We start from the raw sequence: 20,863 nt of genomic DNA, 5'->3' as shown, positions 1-20,863 counted from the left end.
CCCGGGCTCCAGCTGCGCTGGGGCAGCGCCAGCCGGCGGCGCAGGGTCTGGGGGCTGCCCAGCAAACCGTGAAGCCGGTAGCGCTCGGGCAGCCCTTTTCGCATGGCTGGGAGTGGGAGGGAGGAGGGGGCGGAGTTAGGGCAGGGTTGGGGGTGGGGAAATGGGCGGGGCCAGGGCCCGTGGAGGGTCCTTTTTTTTATTTGCTAAATATGGTAACCCTACTCACTAATTCACTTAGAATTACAAGAACGGTTATCATCAATTGGGATATTTTTAGACTGGTTATTGGAAATAAGAGGCACATACATAGTTACATTCATCAAAGTATTGTACTGACAAGCTGCACAGTGCCCCCATGTGGTAAGCAATATCCCTATTTTACAGATAGAGAAACTAAGGCAGAGAGGTCCCCAGATCAGCACTCAAATGGCATCTCTGGGTTTAGCATTCAGAAGCTCCTGGGGCAGTTATACTCAAGATCAATCCTCTAAACCACAATGCCATTTGTAGTGTTTATAAGCTCAGTCTAGTTTTAAAACTATCATTAGAATTCCTGCACTAAAGAGACAGGGATTAAAAAGAAAAATAAATCAGTTTAATGTATGGTCTGAAGTAATTTTAAACACTATTTTACTGAGATAAATTACATGGCTGAATACCAAGGAATTTGCTAATTTAGTCGAGATACTCTTGCCCCTTGTAGTCCTAACCTCTAAGTGAATATCATATTCACCTTTTCTTCATAGGTTGCGTCTTGCATAGTTGCATTTAAATCCTTGTATGGCAGGATAGCGTCATTGGAGAAAATACTACTATAGATAGCATATAAAGGATGAAGATATGAGTTATCATTCCCTGACCTCAACCCACTCAGAAGGCATAGATCCCATCAGACCACTCACCTGCCTAACCGGTAACCTCGTCCGGAAAAGGGGTGAAATATTGGCTTCTTTAATACATATACCTCATCTTTTTTATCTTCCACCTTCACATCCACCTCATCATCAAAAGTCTTTTGTAACTCAAATGGCAACTCCCTTTTAAAAAACCCAATATGGACAAAATTAAAATAAGGCTCTCTGCATGTGATGAGAAGACAGTAATGATATTTGGTCTAAAAATTGAAACACAGCTCTGACTAACATGTGGCTAGCTTATCCATACAAAAGGAATTAGTGATACTGCAACTATTTTACGAACACGTACTCAGCATAATCTGTAAATCACACTAATGAGATAATTCAGTAATTTGCAATGGATGCCTATGAGGTAACTAGGAAGTGAAAAAATTAAAAAAAGCAAAGAACACATCATGGGTATTGTGTAAACTATAGTTCATTTTAAAAAAAGATATCATGAAGTATCAAAACACTAAGAAATATAACCCCAGTATCTTTAATAAAAATTGTGAAATGTTAATACTAGACATCATTACAGCATGTTAATTCTTTGGTAATGGGATTAAAAACCACCTTTGACACAGAATTTCTTTAAGACAGATAATATGGAAACCCATTTGATTAACAGGTGTAACTACAGACTAAACAAAATAAGGTATGTATTTTAGTATTTTCTATAGAGTATCACGAAGATCTATGATCTTTAGTGAATTAAACACTGTTTGGCTAGCAATATTCTATTCACATTTAACTACCTTCCAGGGACCATCTGAAAGCTTACAGCTTGTAATTGTTTCACTAGAAGATAAGCTTGTCCACCCTACCCTCCTTGCCTTCCCCTAGCAGCGTATGGGTATTTATAGATGCAGAGTTGTGTACTTTCCCAGCTAATGACAGGCTGCTCATTGTGATTATGGATAGGAGCACATATCCTTGTATGTTGCATTCACAGAGAATAATTTTATAGCATATTTATGAAAATGTTTTTGAAGTGCTGCCAACACTGAATTAGACCTGAAACAACGTGGAAAGGAAGATTTGTAATTTAAAAGACAATGGCTAAATAAATTCATATAGCTGTAAAAAAAAAAAAAGTTTCTTGATTTAGATTTTGCTTAAATAGTGAATTAGGGGGGTGGGGGGGAAGGTAATTGACCGAAACCCTGACCAACGTTAAGTTTTACAAAAATTCATGGGCAGCGGTCGCAGATGTCCCGTCCCCCCCCAAATGTCCCACCAATATGCCTCAAACTTGACCAGGCTGAGTATCCACAACCACAATGAAAGCACCTCTTGAGTACTGCCTGGTCTACACTCAAGTTAATCGATCAGTTTCATATAGTAGTTCAGCCACAACTACTGGCAGGCACTTGGACTTGTCCTCTATTCTGTATTGTACCTTTAGAGTACGATCTTCAAGGCATGGACTCTGTTTTGTCTATTTCAGAACTTTTGAGTGTGTAACCATAGCATCTAAAAGCTACTATATTGGTGGGACATTAATTCTTGCAGTGTTAGGATATATCTACGCTACAGCAGCTATAGTGCCACAGCTATGGTGCTGCAGCACTGTACTGTAGATGGTTCCTAGATTGATAGAAGAATTTTTTCTTCCTCAATGTACACCTCTACCCTGATATAACGTGGTCCTTGGGAGCCAAAAATCCCTACTACGTTATAGGTGAAACCTGTTATATCGGGGTAGCGGCGGCAGGGCTCCAGCGGTGATTTAAAGAGCCCCAGGCTCCGGCTGCTGTGGGGAGCCCGGGGCCTTTAAATTGCCGGCCGAGCCTGCTGCCGCAACTCCGGGGTAGCGGCAGCAGGGCTCCAGCAGTGATTTATAGGGGCCGGCAGCCAGAGCCCCGGGCCCTTTAAAGCCCTGCCCGAGGCCCGCTGCTGGAGCCCTGGGGTTACCGCACTGTATGTGAACCCATATTATATCGGGTCACATTATATCAGGGTAGAGGTGTACTTAATTCACCTCTCAGAGAGGTGGTAGCTGGGTCAACAGAACTCTTCCTATATACATCTACAACGGGGGTTGTACCTAGGGTCAACCTAACTATGTCGCACAGGGCACACAATTTTTCAAAGCCCTGGGCAATATAGCTAGGTCAATTTAACTTGTAGGTGTAGACCAGGCATTAGATTAGGTTTCACTGCAACTGGGAGGTGCGATTCCCAGCATAGGTAGATAAACTTGTGCTAGCTCAGCTTAAGCTAACATGATAAAGATAGCAGGGTAGACATTTCAGCACAGGCAGCGGCTTGGGCTAGGAGCCCGGGCTCAGACCCAGGGAGCAGGGCAGGCTTGGATTCAGGTGACTAACCTGAGCTGCCAACTGTGCCACAGCGTCTACACTGCTATTTTTCAGTGAGCCAGCTCAAGCTGAGCCAGCATGAGTCTGTCTACCTGTGCTGGCAATCACACCTTTCAGCTGCAGTGCAGACATACCCTTAATGCCCAGTTTAGACAACAGCAGTACAAAATTCATACAGAACTGTTGTAACACAGTTACTTTGCTTATACACTATAAGATCATGCAGCATCACAGTACAATGTACAAAGTACTGTAACACAATCTGGCTCGGTAGACAAAGCTCACTTGCCCTTTTTTAATTGAATCCAAGAACTGCTGGTTTGCAACATCTTTGTAGCTTCTGAGTTCACCGTCATTTACTGTAAATCCATTTTTCCATAGTTTAATAATGATATCAGCCTGTGAAGTAAAAACAATGAAGTCATTGAAAAACAATTCAATATACTAGCATCTCCTTATGATTTTAGCTCATCCACTCAAGGGACTGAAAATTACACCGGCACAAGTCTCACTATAATCCATCTTGGGCAAGTGCCAGCACAACGCACAGCAACAGCAAGGGACAAAAAATGACATTTCTAATTTCTAAATATCTTCATTTCTAGACCTGACAGCAGAAGACCTTGCACCTCTGAAAAGCAGAATCAGAATGGTAAAAGGCCTTTGGGTTAAAGTTCACAAGGCAAGACTTTATCAACCACATTACTCCAGTTACCATCTTCGTCTTCCACCCCATGCCACATTGTGGGCACTAAAAAGTTATCGAACAACTCTTATCTTGAGAAATGCTAGATCTAGAATCCTAGGTTTTGCATCATTCAACATTCTGCTTTCACTTGAATTTTGAGAGGTGTAGTCGAGAGAGACGTTAGAGCACAGGATTTCTGCAGCTAATTCCCATCTCTGGCTGATTTGCTCTGTAATCTTGAGCAAGCCACTTGAAGCCTGTCTCTGTTTGCCATCTGTAGTAACAGTGACCTTCCTAACAGGGGTACTGTGAATCATGTTTGTCAAGTGCTTTACAGATCTTTAGATAAAAGTTGCTATATAAACACAGACTATTAGACTGAAAGGTTACTTACACTCAAAATTATGCTTACTGGTAATTGTCCCACAAGCTCATAACAGTTTTATATGCAAAAGCTTGATCCACTGAATCTACTTCTAGATTTGTGGTCTACGGAGACACGGGTAGAAGACGTAGGTAAGACTTTAGCCCTGCCTACAGAGGACACAACCCTTTTTCCACAACTAAACTACCAGGAGAGGCTAAGCTACATAAAGCTAGCAGTCAAGAGAAAATGCAGTCCAGCTGATTTTAGTCTTAGTCAATCAGTTGGACAACTTTATGAGGAAATTTAGAATGTAGGTGTAAAAAAAACCACCCACAAAAACAAACAAACAAACAAAAAAAAAAAAAAAAAACAGTCAGTTTAACCATAAGACAGCGTCAGCCATCAGGACTGGAGTCTCATTGACCCTCCTGGCAGATATCACTACCAGGAATACAGCCGCTAGAGATTGCTTGCTACACCAGGGGTTCTCAAACTAGGGGTCGGGATCCCTCAGGGGATCACAAGGTTATTTCATTGGGGGTGGAGGGGAAGGGAGTCACAAGCTGTCAGACTCCACCTCAAACCCTGCTTTGCCTCCAGCATTTATAATGGTTAAATATATAAAAATGTCTTTTTAATTTATAAGAAGTGGTCGTACCCAGAGGCTTGCTATGCGAAAGGGTCACCAGTACAAAAGTTTGAGAACCACTGTGCTACACCATCTTGTTATGTTTGTGACTTGCAGAATTTGTGGCCCTCCCAGAGAGCCATTCAAACCCAAATTTGTTAAGGCACCATTGTACCATGATCTACGCAGGCAGCTTTAGGGATTTCATGATGCTCAGATGAAAGATCTCAAAGTGTCAGGAGCTAAACTGGATGCTCTAGTGAAGTGGCTCTCAATCTCTTCTATACTGGTACCCACTTTTCCATAGCAGAACTCCCCCATTCTGGAACTCTGCTTCCATTTAGCAGTTTGGGTTGGGCAAGAGGAATCCAACCGCCTGGATTGAGACGATCCCCTGGTTGAGAACCCGGACTTCCAAGTTGGAAGTCCAAGTACCAGAACTAACATGTCCTATTGGGAGTTTATTCAACTAGAGCCTTGTCCTACCTATTCTGGATGGCTTTTCAAAGTATTGGAGAGAATACATACAGCAATTTTTTTTATCCAGATCAGAAGTAGTATGGGTCATGAAAGAATTCCTTTAGACAGAATTTATACCCTGGGGGATCCAGATATACATAGCAACAGAGGGTCCTGTGGCACCTTTAAGACTAACAAAAGTATAGGACCCTCTGTTGCTTTATACAGATTCAGACTAACACAGCTACCCCTCTGATACAGATATACACAGAATCTTTCATGAACAGATACTGAGTAAATTTTCATAATCCACAAGTCATTTAAAATATTGCCAGAGCACATCTGACTATTTCAAAAACTTATTTAACCTGTCTAATTTGTAGACTTTGCACTACTGCCTAATGCATCTTTCCAATGTCAATGAGACTTGGAGGAGGATTTGACCTGGAGTGTCTTCAGATAGTATGTACGGCATTTTAAAAGGTGTTTGGTCATCCAAGTCTCCTGAAATTAAATAGTCTTGACAGGTACCTGGGCAGTTGGCCACACTTACAGTATATAAAATATTAAGTACCAGTGCAGAATTCAAATCAGTTTTCAACTAACTGGAAATTCATGTGAATTAGGTTTGAAGTTGTGTCAAATTAGAAGCATGTGCCAAACCTACACAGTACGTGTTATGCAAACATATCTTAGAAGCTTTTTGATGAGAAGAATCCCTCTTTGTGTCCCCCATGACTCCCCTCCTACCTCCATGTAAATAAACCTATTTACAGGATGAATAGCAATTTGCAGCATGCACAATAGGCATGTGGCAATTTTCAAAAAAAGGGCCATTTTTGGAATTTTAAGTTCTCACCCTACATGCACCAATATTATGTATCATTTGAAAGCTTATTTTAATCTACATTTAGAGGAGGTATGACGTGGAGCTGTCAAGTGGTGCCATAAGCCTGTAGGCAAGGTGAAACAATGGTATCCAAACTGAGAAAGTGTCATTTTTTGCACAATTCTAGAAGCACTGCAATATGATTACAGTTTACTGTTTAAGTTCATTTCAACACCTTAATGTGGTGTTTATTGGTCAAAGTTACCAAACAATGTATGAAAAGATTTTTTGTATTGGTCTTGCATGAGCAACTACTTTTTCCCCCAGAAATGATGGTGGTTAGCAAAAAAGGCGAACAACATTTTGCAGTATACTAACATGAATTGTTTCCACATCACATTCTTAACTGTAAAAATATCTGAAAAGTGAATAATAGTTTTCTATATTTTCAATTGAGATTTGGTGATCAGACCAATCTCACACTGAAGGTGTGCTTGCATGCCCATACTTTGTACTGCATGTTAATTCCTAATGTAATACTTCTCCATTTGTAAGATTCTGTACATACAATGTAGCATCTACTCTGCCTGGTAGAAAGTTTTAATATGTAATTGCCTATGCATGCATATCAGCTTTTGAAATATTCTAGAAACTATCTTTTTAATTCAGTGACACTTATGCACAGGGGAGTATTAGAGATAATACACAGCTTCATACTGGGATTCAGTCAAATGCTGACTACACAAAAATAGCAATTTTGATACTAACAGATCTACAAGCCTGTAAGCCTGACTTCAGTACCGGTCAAACTGGTTGAAACTATAATAAAGAACAATATTGTCAGACATATAGTTGAACATAATTTGCTGAGGAAGAGTCAACATGGTTTTAGGAAGGGAAATCATGCCTCACCAATCTACTAGAATTCTTTGAGGAGGTCAACAAGCCTGTGGACCAAGCTGATCCATGGATATAGCGTACTTTAGATTTTCAGAAAGCCTTTGACAAGGTCCCTCACCAAAGGCTCTTATGCAAAGTAAACTGCCATGGGATAAGTGGGAAGGTCCTCTCATGGACTGGTAACTGGTTAAAAGATAGGAAACAAAGGGTAGGTATAAATGGTCAGTTTTCAGAATGGAGAGAGGTAAATGGTGGTGTCCCCGAGGGGTCTGTTCTGGGACCAGTCCTATTCAACATATTCATAAATGAGCTGGAAAAAGGGGTAAACAGTGAGGTGGCAAAATTAGCAGATGATACAAAATTACTAAAGATAGTTAAGACCCAGGCAGACTGCGAAGAGCTACAAAAGGATCTCTCAAAACTGGGTGACTGGGCAACAAAATGGCAGATGAAATTTAATGTTGATAAATGCAAAGTAATGCACATTGGAAAGCATAATCCCAACTATACACATAAAATGATGGGGTCTAAATTAGCTGTTACCACTCAAGAAAGATCTTGGAATCATTGTGGATAGTTCTCTGAAAACATCCATTGTGCAGCGACAGTCAAAAAAGTGAACAGAATGCTGGGAATAATTAAGAAGACAGTAGAAAAATAGGACAGAAAATATGTTGCTGCTATATAAATCCATGGTATGTCCACATCTTGAATACTGTGTGCACGTGTGGTCGCCCTATCTCAAAAGAGAATTGGAAAAGGTTCAGAAAAGGGGAAAAAAAATGATTAGGGGTATGGAACGGCTTCCGTATGAGGGGAGATTAATAAGACTGGGACTTTTCAGCTTGGAAAAGAGACAGCTAAGGGGAGATATGATTGAGGTCTGTAAAATGACTGGTGTAGAGAAAGTAGATAAGGAAGTGTTGTTTACTACTTCTCATAACACAAGAGCTAAGGGTCACCCAATTAAATTAATAGGCAGCAGGTTTAAAACATAAAAAAGTATTTCTTCACACAAACGCACAGTCAGTCAGTGGAACTCCTTGCCGAGGATGTTACGAAGGCCAAGTCCATAACAGGTTTCAAAAAAGAACTAGATAAATTCATGGAGGATAGATCCATTAATGGCTATTAACCAGGATTGGCATGAATGGTGTCCCTAGCCTTGGTTCGCCAGAAGCTGGGAATGAGTGACAGGAGATGGATCACTTGAGGATTACCTGTTCTGTTCATTCCCTCTGGGGCACCTGGAACTGGCCACTGTCGGAAGACAGGATACTGGACTAGTTGGACCTTTGATCTGACCCAGTAAGGCCATTCTTATGCTCTTATCCAATTTAACACAAACCTGTATACTTGTGCAAAATAAAAAAAATGGAGGTAGCAGTGTTGCATTACGAACAATATACTTTGGGTATTTTACCTCTACAGGGCAGTTATAGAATATGTAGACAGGAGGCTACAAACATCTTAAAGAGAAAAAGACTCCACAAACTTTGAGAAGTGTGTTATTTGTCAAGAAAAACACAAAGAATGTAAACCTCTCCGAAGCAACCAGTGCTGGGCAGAATTCCGTGGTGTTGGCAGCAAAAGCCAAGAGAGATTAATTGTATTGGCAGCTACTAGATTAATTTTCTAGTTTAGAAAACCCCTTTATCACAGGGGTTGCTTTTAGAACTACACATGCAAATAGAACATGGCACATGTCAGAATTGTATTGAACCAGAAAAGAAAACAGACTCTAAATCTGAGCATTATATGTTGTGGAAGCAGAGAAAGAACTGACAGGAAGGGGATGCAATGCATGACAGTTCGTCACCTGCTTCTATAGCCACCAGAGCAAGCAGGTCTTCCTGCCATTGGTCCTGTTACACTGTTTGCTTGAGAAAACAAGAAAAGCTTCATAAAATAGAGACAAGGTGGTTGAGAAAATGAAGATCTAAAGAAAAGCTCTGTGTAACCTCAAAAGCTTGTCTCTCTCATCAACAGAAACTGTTCCAATAAAGATATTACCTCACCCCACCTGGTCTCTCTAATATCCTGGGACCAACACAACTTCATAAAATAGAAACATTTGAGAGAGCAACCAATATAAAAAAGAGGCAGCACTTCAAAGACGAGATGACGTGCAGAAGACTTAATTGCAAATGATGCAGTTTAAATCACTCAACATGGCCTTTCTTCCTACTTGAGTAAAATTAATCTTAATGCAAACCATCTAGTTACACTGTAACAATAGTCACCTTATGACATTGAAGAGTCAATGAGCTGATAAGATCATTATCTGCATGTTATGTACAAGAAGGTCCTTCTGTTCAAGCTGCTACAGAGGTATAAAACCCTACTTTCCTCAGATGTAGAAACCGCAAGATAGTCCAATAGCAAATTACCAGCAAGTTTAGAAAAAAGGAAAAAACAAAAAAAACCCACCACCACTGTTTCTGCAAATTCATTCCATGCACAGCAAGGACAAAGTGAGTCTACGATTGTTTTATGCAGCACAATAAACTTAGCTGATGCTATTCAAGCTGCTAGTAATCTGCAGCAGGAATTTAAGTCATCCAAATGTTTTGTGGATGTTCTTCTGGCAAGTGAGCCTGATGAATAGCTTTCAAATGAACAAATGGTTGGTGCAGTGCTCTATGACAAGAGCGAGAAATCGAAGACCCATAGAGACCTGAATTGCTTAAACCTCAATCTAGGCATCAAAAAGGACAAGTCGTGGCCAAACTCCCACCACGAGGGGAGTTTTGAAGAGCATATCAAAAGAGCATCTTGAACAAACAACGATTTGGATTTCTTTGCACACAGGTAAACCAGATATTGGATTACCCTTGCAACATGGATGGAAAAATATGGATGAAGAACTACTTCCTGTATTCTTCAAGGGCCTAATGGCATCTGTGTTTCTACAAGACCTTATTTATGCCTGTACCAGTTGGGGGACACATCATAATCAATGGTGTCTGTAGTTAGAACAATCTTTACTGCACAGAACTGTGTACATGCCAATTCAATGAAGAGTGTGGTAACCCACACACTTTTGACAGAATCATGCTGATGAATAAGAGGATAGTGATGTTGACTAAAAATATCACCAGCGCTATTACATTTCAATGATACCTGTACAAATGTATTAGATTTTGTTTTACCCTTTAGATAGCTGTTGTGATGCTTTGAGGTTCCAAAGAAATCCAGTTTTATGTCTTGAAATAATACAGTCATAAAACAGGAATGAATGCAAATATTTAAACATACTGATGGTGTCATTGTTTATCCCCGTTTCTATGGTAACGGAACAACATAATCCCTCACATCAAAGTAGACATAATAGGCATTCAAATGGTGTATGATTGGTGGGGGGAAAATGTGTGTAGAGAGGGTACATTAAGTTTACCAAATTGGTGGTAGCTAACGCTTGCCTTCGAGCAGTGGGCACGCTCCACCTAAAGAGAGTAGGGCACCCAGCCAAATTATACTCCTTTACAAATACTTTTTTTACATGTGAAGGTACAGTAGCAAGACCCTTGCCTCCTCCAAATTCTTCCTTGGAATGTCCTTAGTCCAAAAAGCCTATTAACTCCTGTCCCTCCCAATCCCCATGCAACAATAGGAAGTGTGAGAGAAAGACACAGAGCTACAGACCAGTGCCAAGCATCCCACTGTCACATCTCATTTCTCATCTGCTCACTGTCCATTTAAGCCTGATCTACCCAAAAATAAATTGTACCTATTTAATCAGTGTACAAACTGATTCAGCTAAATCCTTGCAGTGGACACTCTTACGTTGATTTCACTACAGTTGTTACTTTAACCAGTTTTCCCAGACACTTAAGTAGCCCAAAACTGACCAGACTTTTAGAATCCCAGTTAGTACTGAATTATTACTTTTTAAAATTAGAGTGTGCGAAGACTTCACTAATGTTCTCATTAGCATAGTGAAGTGTTCTTCAACTAGTTTAGGCACACCATAAAATAAGCTCAATACATTTTGGAGGAACACATATAAGACATTATGGTACGGTCACCTCTGTCCAACATCAAAACCTTGGGTTGTATATTCCTCTCTATACACTGCCGTGGGGATGCTCTTCTGCATGCTTTTCCATCATTCTTGAGAATAAAGGGTTCATTACTCCAGTTCCACAGGATTTGGTCTCAATGTCAAGTTCTCCTAGCTAACCAGATGATTTCCACATGGAAGTCTGCGTGGTAGTTATTATTGGTACATTACCTTCACCAGGTACATTGGGTAGAAACCCTGCTGGTTTTCTGGAATTTATACCCAGCATGATAAAACATTGATTACAGTGAAGACACATGTTAACAAATTAATACAAATTAAAAGGCTGACCACTTACTTCATTCTTAACTTTAGCTGGTGGCATGCATATAGCACCAACCTTTTGAGCTTCTTCAAAAAGGTTATCAACAAAAGATTCACACCTTTGCTCTGTACCATTAGGAATTTGGTCATCAGTTCCTTGTTTACACACCCTACAAAATAAAAATAAATGAGTCGTTTAAGGAGACATTAAAGGACACAAGAAATTCTGTACCAAAATGAATTTTGTAATTTGTTAGAAAACAATAACTAGAACAGCCTTGTGGACTATTTTAATATGCTTTGTTTGCTGTACTATTGTGTGACGGGTTGGGTCACAGAAACCTCCTTGGGAACTGCCAACTGATGTGCCAATACTACTACTGCTCCTGCTTTCCTGCCCTGGAAGCTTAGGACTTCAGTGCCCTGCCTGGTTTGAGCCAGACCCGCTAGCCTACTGCAAACCCAGACCCAGGTCTGAACCACGTCCCCTAATAGCTGTAGGCTTAAACTGAAAGCAGCTTACAGAAGTGTTCCTGTCTTGAACACTCAGATGCCCAAGTCCCAATGGGGTCTAAACTCCAAATAAATCCGTTTTACCCTGTAAAAGCTTTATACAGGGTAAACTCAAACTGTTTGCCCTCTATAACACTAATAGAGATATGCTTAGCTGTTTGCTCTCTTCTTCCCCCCCCCCCTGGGATTAATGCATAGTCTGGGTTAATTAATAAGTGATTTTATTAAATACAGAAAGTAGGATTTAAGTGGTTCCAAATAGTAACAGACAGAACAAAGTGAATTACCAAGTAAAATAAAATAAAAACATGCAAATCTAAGCCTAATACAGTAATAAAACTGAATACAGATAAAAATCTCACCCTCAGAAATTTATTGAAACATCTCTTTCACAGACTGGATGCCTTCCCAGTCTGGGCACAATCCTTTCCCCTGGTACAGCCCTTGTTCCAGCTCAGATGGTAGCTAGGGGATTTCTCATGAGGGCTCCCCCTTTGTTCTGTTCCACCCACTTATATATCTTTTGCATAAGGTGGGAATCCTTTGTTCCTCTGGGTTCCCACCCCTCTTTCTCAATGGAAAAAAAAACACTAGGTTAAAAATGGATTCCAGTTCAGGTGACATGATCACAGGTCAGTGTAAGACCCCAAGCCTTCATTCCTCCCAGCCTGACTCACAGGAAGGCCTGCCTGCAAACAGAGCCATCCACAGTTAATTATCCTGGTTAATGGGAGCCATCAAGGTTCCAAACCACCATTAATGGCCCACACTTTGCATAATTACAATAAGCCCCCAGAGTTATATTTCATATTTCTAGTTTCAGATACAAGAGTGGTACATTTATACAAATAGGATGACCACATTCAGTAGATTATAAGCTTTGTAATGATACCTTACAAGAGATTTTGTATGAAGCATATTCCAGTTACATTATAGTCATACTCATTAGCATATTTTCATAAAATCATATAGAGTGCAATGTCACATTCTTTTCATGAAACGGCTCGGCCTATAGTAGATTCACATTATGCCATTCTTCTGACGTGCAAAGAGAGTACAAAGGGAATTAAATTCATCCATACTGAAGCTTCTAAATTTGGAATCCAACTCTATGAGAGGATGTGTTCTCTTCTGACTTGCTGTAGTAACAGGAAAACTTGCATGTCAGAGTCAACCCTGCCACTAAGAAAAACATTTGTTGTTGTCTGAGTTGCTTTCATTGAGCCACTTCTGCAAAAATACATGCAAAGTTCTTCAGAGATAAAATTCAAAAGTCATGTACAAAACAAAAGAGGTCTCTATATCAGTTATTCTCATTTAATTTTCTGATTATTTGCCCTTCACCCCCACATCCCTAAAACCTTTGTGACATTTGTCGTCTTTAGCACTACAATTGATAAACCTGGGTATAACTGTCCCCCAGTGCTACTCTAGCCTACTGAAAGCCTATACAACAAAAGGCTTTGATATTTTGGCAGTGAGCATGATGTGAAAGCCTACAAAAACATTTTACTATTAAGTACAAATTTCCACCCACAGTGCTATGTACACTGTGTAAAGGAACAGACTCCTCTTTACTATGTTACCTTTTTAGTGACTAGAAACTAGATAGTTCATTCAGAATGAGAACTTAAACTAAGAGGTAATCAATCAGACAGGATCATGCAGTATTTGACTTCTACGATAAGCATTACTGAGGAGCTCAGACAAGTTTATTTAATTTAGCACTTCAGGAAGTATTTCAAACAGTTCAAATAATCCCAACTCTTGTATAAAAGAAAATTGAATATTTTTCCTAAATTAGGACTTCATGTTAGAATGTTCATGAAAAAATATTGTTCATTTGAATGGCTCAGTATATTAATTAGGTCTGTTTGTATTAACAAGACTCTTCATTGCAGAGTTTGCAATATGATCAATATTAGCATAACAATTGTTAGACAGAAGATCAACATTTTTAAAAAAAGTAAAACAATCTTACTGGTTTAGTGACATCAAGAAAAAGTTAATAATTCCCACCCCCAATCCCTATTTTCACTACATCATTACGATGAATTGTCCTTCTCACCCCTCCCACAAAAGATCAGATGAACTATAAGCATTTGTTAAGGCATTTACAGTGTTTTTCCTTAAAACCTTATGCTTTAATAGGCATAAAAACTAAACATCTTCACATATAATGTAAAGGCTTCCAATGGATCAAAGTAGAAAGGCAGACAGATTTATGATTTTACTTGTAAGCATAAATGTTCATGCAGCCACTTGGAAAGCTTCCACCCCTACAATTTGTGATTGCAGTTATATGAGAAGTATTCTGCAAAAGCAATTTCCCTCTTCTAAAAAAACTAAAATGTATGTGGAGCAGATGGACAAAGTGAACACAGATCTTCAACACAGTGCTTTTGTTTTTAATTGCAAGTGTTCCTCAGTGCTTTATAATAAAAAGAACTCAGTGATGTGGGATAATAGGAGCAGAAACGTTTGCTCTAGCCAGACGGTTAGTTATGACAGCTTTGTACTTCAAGAGGCAGTGAGAAACAAACCAACAAGGGATGTGCTAGCCTGGAGAAAAAAAAAAAAAAAAATTAAGAGAAAATTTTTTTTTTTTTTTTCCATAAAATGTCACTGAATTCTAATTCAACTTTCATTCCTGAAGGCAGGAGCCAAATAAAACGTGCATATCAAAGCACAGTCACTAAATCAATAATATTTTTTCATAAAAGCTACAGAAGGTTTGCTTTATTATTAATTAATGGTATGTTGAATAAATAAAGAGATGGTACAAGACAGGACAGAACCATACAAAGAAAAAAAAAAAAATAAGCACCTACCATTCTTCTTTTAAAGTTTCAATTTTGTCTACATCTTTCATGCTGCTGCTTCCCCTAAATAATGAAAAGAAAATTTTTAAGAAACAGGCAAAATTCTTAACACATTTGGCACAGTTTGAAGGCTATACATTGTTTACACTTTCTCTATGGTTAAAAGTTATTCTGTGTCGATACTTCACATGGGAAGATTTCAGATTCCTTAGTCTCCAGATGGTTCTTTGCTTTTCCTGTGGCTTCTAATTTGGTCATGAATATACCTAGCACCCTTTTCAGCCTCAAACATTAGAAGGAGGAAAATTGGGTTATTACATTTTCTCAGTGTACCTAGCCCCCCCCCCCCAAAAAAAAAACCCACCACACAACACTGATGCAAAAATATCCCCTCATTCTTATGCTAATTTAGAAAACAAGTCATCCTCATTTTCACCTAATTGGTTGAAACTGGTCTCTCAGATTTTGACAGCAGTGCGCCCTCAGATGGTTGCAGAAAACCATAATGTCGTCGCAGGCATCCTTTGTAACTGTTTATTGCCATCAATGACCTTCAATTCAACAGTGTGTATAAGCAAAAGATGCAGTGTCCTTCAATTTCCTCCCTTAAGGCTTCCCTATCCTCCAATAAATTGGTGCAGTGTCCCAGAAACTGCTACATCAAGTCATGATTCCTGTTGTATACGTGGCAAGAGACTAAATCCTGGATTTTCAAGCACTAAATATACAACAGGATTAGTGTGCTGAGTCAGCAGACTGAAAAGTACCATACTGTTCTTGTGCTATCTCCTGATCTCTCTACAAAGAGAGATATTAAGCCACAAAAATAAAAACAAAAACTAAAGTTCTGACAAGCCAATAGTAGCAGAAAAATTCCTAGTGAGGTTCGAACCACATTTAAGGACCTGATCCTGCAAAGTGCTTTGTTGAAAGGGCTCACCACTTTGCAGGATCAGGTTCCAAAGCACCACATTGTGCATACAGACTAACACGGCTGTTACTCTGAAACCTGACATTGTGCATAGGTATTACAGAATAGAGAACAGGTAACACCACTCCCAATACTTCTGAAACAGCCAGGCAAAACCTGAAGAGTTAGGATCAGTATTCCTCCCCTAATTTACACTTGCTTTTGGGGCTTATTAGTGAGAGAATAAAAACCAATCTTAGTTAGCCAAATAGATATTTATGCTAAACAGGATATTAATTTTTTCAACTTTACATATAAACCCCCTAAAAACAAAAAAATAAGTTTATAACAGAAATGCAGACGCACCCTCAAAAATAGCAATCAATGCTACTGTAATAAGTTTCTAAATGTATTTATTCTTTTCTTTAACTGGTTAGATTATGCAATATTTCTTGTATCAGTCAAAAGACTACAGTTAGTGTCCCTCTAACACTGCATATAAAATGTCCTTGCTCCATTATACAGTGCTGTAATAGCACATATATAAGCAAAGCTACGCTATTATATACAGTTTTGTTTACATATCTGACCTACCTAAAAATCTGCATTTTTTAAATATTTGCATTATTAAAAAACAAGGTAAATTTACTTCTATACATATTCCACTTCAAGATGAATATTTATAGAATATTCATATATTCAATATTCAAGTCTAGAATCCACGTAATTTGACAGTAACGAAAAAATGAAGTTAAAATGTAATCAGAATTACTATAAAACACATGACAGGCAGAAGCAAGTCTTCAAAACTAAGTTTTTACTATGCTAAAGAGGCCGTGCACTTATAGAAGCAGTATACAAACTTATTCAGCTGTGAAAGACACACTTGGCTTTATACAATGGAATAATTATTTAGTTTGGAGTAAAAATTACTACATTACATTAGTTATATTTAGATTGTATTAGTATTTGGTCTGAGAAGTCAAATTCTTTAATATTAGGAGGAATTAGTGACTTGCACTCTAACAAACATTGCTGGCAAGGAAGTCTACAGAATTTAGGAGCTACCACTTAAGTTTGTTCTAATACTCCTGCGGGAATTCTGTGCCACTGCGGTTGCGCAGAATTCACATCCCCCACTGATTTTTTTTCTCGGCAGAAAATACATTCTGCCAAAAGAGGTGTTGCAGTTATACCTTTTGCCCACCAAAAGTTGCTGTGGTGCCAAAAGAGGGGGCAGCCAGCCCTGGATAGGAAGGAGGAGAGGCTACTTTTCTCACAGTGCCCTGCCCGTGAAGCCAGGTGAGGAGGCACAGGATATGGGGATGGGGGGACAGAGATCAGGCACATGGAGCTGCTGGGGAAGGGTCACAGACTGGGGTTCAGAAGGGCTAGTGGGGGAAGAGACAGATTGGGGCAGGGGCACAGGAGCTAGTTGGTGACAGCATTGAGCCATGGGCTCAATGGGAATGGGGGTGCAGGGCCACATGGGGACAGGGGAGGCGGGGTAGGAGCAGAGAGCCACATGGGGATGGAGTGTGGCTGAGAGGGGGCAGGGCCACATGGGGATTGGAGAGGCTGGGTGGGGGAGGGAACAGGGGAGGACAGGGTAGCTGAGTGTAGGTGCAAAGATATATGGGGACAGGCAGATGTTCCTTGACTGAATGAAGAGGCTAGGGGTCAGCCAGGGTCTGCATGGACCAGGCTTCCCAATTCCCTAACAATCCCTCCCTACCCAAAAAATGTTCCATACTTCTCCCGCTCACACCCAACAACCCTCCACATTCACTCCCATGTTCCTTCCCAGCAATTACTTCCATCTTCCTCAGCTCCTCCGTTACCCCTGATTCTGCCAAGACTTTGCACTGCTTCTGAGGGGTGAGGGAAATCTGTTTCTGTATTGTAATTTAAATGAATTATTACTCAAAGTTCTGTATTAATATGCCTACTAAGGAATTTGTCAAAGAACATTTACTGAATCTTTTTTGTCTTTATTGTTACAGACATACTTGCTGACAGGTATTTTGAAATAAAATTACCAAAAGAACTGAAACTGGTGTGATTATATTGTGTTATTTTGACAAATAAAATATGCAGAATTTCAAACTATTGTGCATAGAATTTAATTTTTTGGCACAGAATTACCCAGGAGCATACTAAAGACAAATCAACCCAATTCACACAAATAATTTCACTCAGAGTCAAAGTTTTGTTGGACATTTCTAGATATCACTCAACAATATATACTGTAAATTTACCTTTAGTTTCACAGAAATGTGCACTTACACTTTAAAAACTTTTCAGCCATCAAAACATGCACATCTGTATCTGTGTAATCATACTTGTAAGTCATATCATTCCTTCCCCCATCCCATTTCCTCGTGTACATTACACCCTCACATGTCTCAAGTCCATCATTTAGACTCCAACCATGAGACTGAAGCCTCAGACTACAAGTTCATTGGAACAGGGACCTGTCATATGCATTCTTGTGGGTACAGAATTTCTAATAAAAATGGTTTCTCGGTTATAACTGTTATCCTCCCACAAATTAAGTTTCAAGGGAGGAAAACAGTTAGATCCCATCTCACTGCTTCTCTTGTTTCAAAGGACAGCTACATTAGCATGCCCATATCTGGAGTGCAGGGAGTAGATACACTAAATTAATATTTTTCCTTAGGAGGAAGAAGTGACAGAGCCATGAGAGGAAGAGCATAAACACTGCCTACTACAGCTGCTAAAATGGTTATAAATCCTTTGGAGCAGGGACCAATCATTTACTATCTGTTTTATTATCATTTGTATTATCATAGCACTTAGAACCCTAGTCATGGGCCAAGACCTCATTGTGCTAGATACGGTACAAACATAAAAGAGACCATCCCCAACCCAAAGAGTACAAGGAAACAAAGACAAGTGCCTTATTTCTCCCCCCCCCCCCTTTTTTTATTTTTTTAAATAGAACACTACCAGAAAATATTTTCAGATTTTGGTTTTCCCACTCCATTCTTGCCCAAGGAGAATATTTTTGTTTTCTAAAACAGAAATGTTGATAAAAAAAAACCCACCTCCAAGTCTCAACCAAAACTGTTATCTTCCACATCTTCATTACAGTCAAAAAGTCACTGTGTGGAAGGGTTTTGATCAGTTCCAGTTAGAGTGACATGTATGCAATATCATAAGCCATAAGTTATCCAAACATACAGCAAGCTACTCTAACCTTTGAGCATATAAACCTATAATCTTAACAAGATCACATACCCAACATCTGAACTGTCAAATGCAACAAAAGGATAACATTCCAGCTCCTTAAATGCATATTGCCATCCATTTGGGTGATGTGGCAGCTATGCAAACCTCCAACGTACTGCATCCACTGCCAGGACCATCCCCTAACTCAGATCAGACTTGTCTTCGACAGTAACTAGCAACCTCAGCTCTGCCAGACTCTTTTTAATGACTGATTTGTAGTGTCCTATGGACATTTAGCAAAGCTACGCCTGGTATACCACCCAGCACTCACTTCGAGAGAATGCAAGCAACAGCACAAGGAAACATTATCAGGCTTGTGTACGCTGCCTTATTTTAGTTACAACTACTCAGGTCTCCAAGAATAACCGACGACGCCACCTCACCAGAGCAACAAAACCAAGGGGAAGGAAGGACAGACCTGTTCATCACCATGCTCTGACAAGCCACAATCACACACACTTTCAAAACAGAAGGGTGGATCAGTTAAATAATCCCTGAGGCAGGGGGGCGGTGTCAATAAGCAGCAAGAAATCAGACACCACTCTAGTGTTATACCCGAGGTGTCTCCCTAGCTTGGGGCTGCATCACTTTCTAACGCTCACACGTGTAAGGAGGGAAGGATTTTGCTCTGTGTTGCGTCGCTGAGACTCAGCCGCAAAACTCCCAGGGCGCTCTCCTGCTAGGGGTAGGTACCCGCCTTGGCGAGGCTGTCCCCTTAGGGCTAGACACTGCAAACTCGACACAAAGTGCAGGTACGTTTCCGAGCAGGCAAAACTCACGATGCCCATTCAGTCCCCCCCGGCAGCACCTGCACACACCTCTGGGCGGGGATTACCCGGCTCGGCCCGCCGCTCCAGCCTGCGCAACACTGAAGCCAGCCGCTCGCCCTTGTGTAGCGCAGTCACACACCCGCTGCTGCCGCCACCGCGCTCCGCCCGGGGACCCCGCGCAGCCCCCAGTTCCGCTCACCTGGCGCGGGCGCTACAATGTATCAACCCCCCGCGTTCCACACACCCGCCGTCCGGCCCAGCCAGCAGGGCCGGGGAGCCCCCTTCCTTCCGCCCACTCGGGGGCGGGGCTGAGAATAGAAGGGGGTGGAGCCCTCTTACCTCACGTGACCTGCTCTTTATCCTCCATTGCTCTATGGGGATCTAGCTGCAGCGGCTGTTAAGCAGTCAGGGCCTTTGCCCTATTGGTTGGGTTCCGGGAGGTGGGCAGGCGCGGGGCTGGGACGCGACCCTGATGTTGTTTTTGTTCCTCGTCTGCAGTGTTATCTTTGTATGGGGTTACTGGAGATCTCTGATTAATCCCTACGTGGGGGATACAGAAAGGGGTTGTGAGACTTAATTCCTGATTATAAAACACTCGGATCCCCTGGTATATATCATTTACACACATATAGCAAGCACTTTCATCCCGAAGCACTACAGCGCTGCAACCAAGGGTTGCTGGAACTCCTTGGCTTGAAGTGGTTTCCACTAATATTTTTATATTAATAATAAATTAATGGAATAATAAATATATTCCATTCATATATTTTTACAGGGTTTACAGTTTTGTTCAATGGCTCTCAGCACCCGCACTATAAAAACTGTTTCAACGCCACTGCTGCAACTGAATCTGGAATAGAGAGCAAGCAACCCCCAGTGCAGGATGAGAGAGGAGGGAAACCAGTAAAGTGCACGTGTAAAAAAGGCATTTATGAAAATAATAATCATGCACATTGTGGAAGAATTCAATCAGATAGGTGCCTATCCTTGTCATGAAAAGATATTGTGAACAGCCCTAGAGAACCTTATTTTTTTAAATCTCTGTCTGAAAGACTCCACTACATGATAGATAAAACCTAGTTTTCTTTACCATGGAGGGAGAAATTATTTCCTATAGATTTGAACCTACAGTTTTAGGTAGTTATCATTATACAAGATATGTAATGAAGTAATTTAAA

At 40.4% G+C, this 20,863-nt stretch overlaps 1 protein-coding gene across 3 annotated transcripts in view; it reads right to left on the bottom strand.

The window, feature by feature from the left end:
* The window catches only part of UBXN2A (UBX domain protein 2A), a 30,008-nt gene extending 10,001 nt beyond the window's left edge, over positions 1 to 20,007 (bottom strand). Inside the window, exons 1-5 of one of the 3 annotated variants that reach the window (XM_034766602.1) lie at positions 19,885 to 20,007; positions 14,763 to 14,816; positions 11,453 to 11,588; positions 3,510 to 3,619; positions 903 to 1,037 (exon numbers count right to left, since the gene is read on the bottom strand). In XM_034766602.1, coding sequence (XP_034622493.1) covers positions 903 to 1,037; positions 3,510 to 3,619; positions 11,453 to 11,588; positions 14,763 to 14,803 — 422 coding nt within the window. In that variant the 5' untranslated portion in view covers positions 14,804 to 14,816; positions 19,885 to 20,007. The other 2 variants (XM_034766603.1, XM_034766604.1) reach the window with 2 other exon arrangements.
* Between the last annotated feature and the right edge of the window lie 856 nt (positions 20,008 to 20,863).

This window comes from Trachemys scripta, chromosome 3 (assembly GCF_013100865.1).
Source record: "Trachemys scripta elegans isolate TJP31775 chromosome 3, CAS_Tse_1.0, whole genome shotgun sequence".
Taxonomy (NCBI): domain Eukaryota; kingdom Metazoa; phylum Chordata; order Testudines; family Emydidae; genus Trachemys; species Trachemys scripta.
This window is presented reverse-complemented; position numbering and strand designations above follow the sequence as displayed.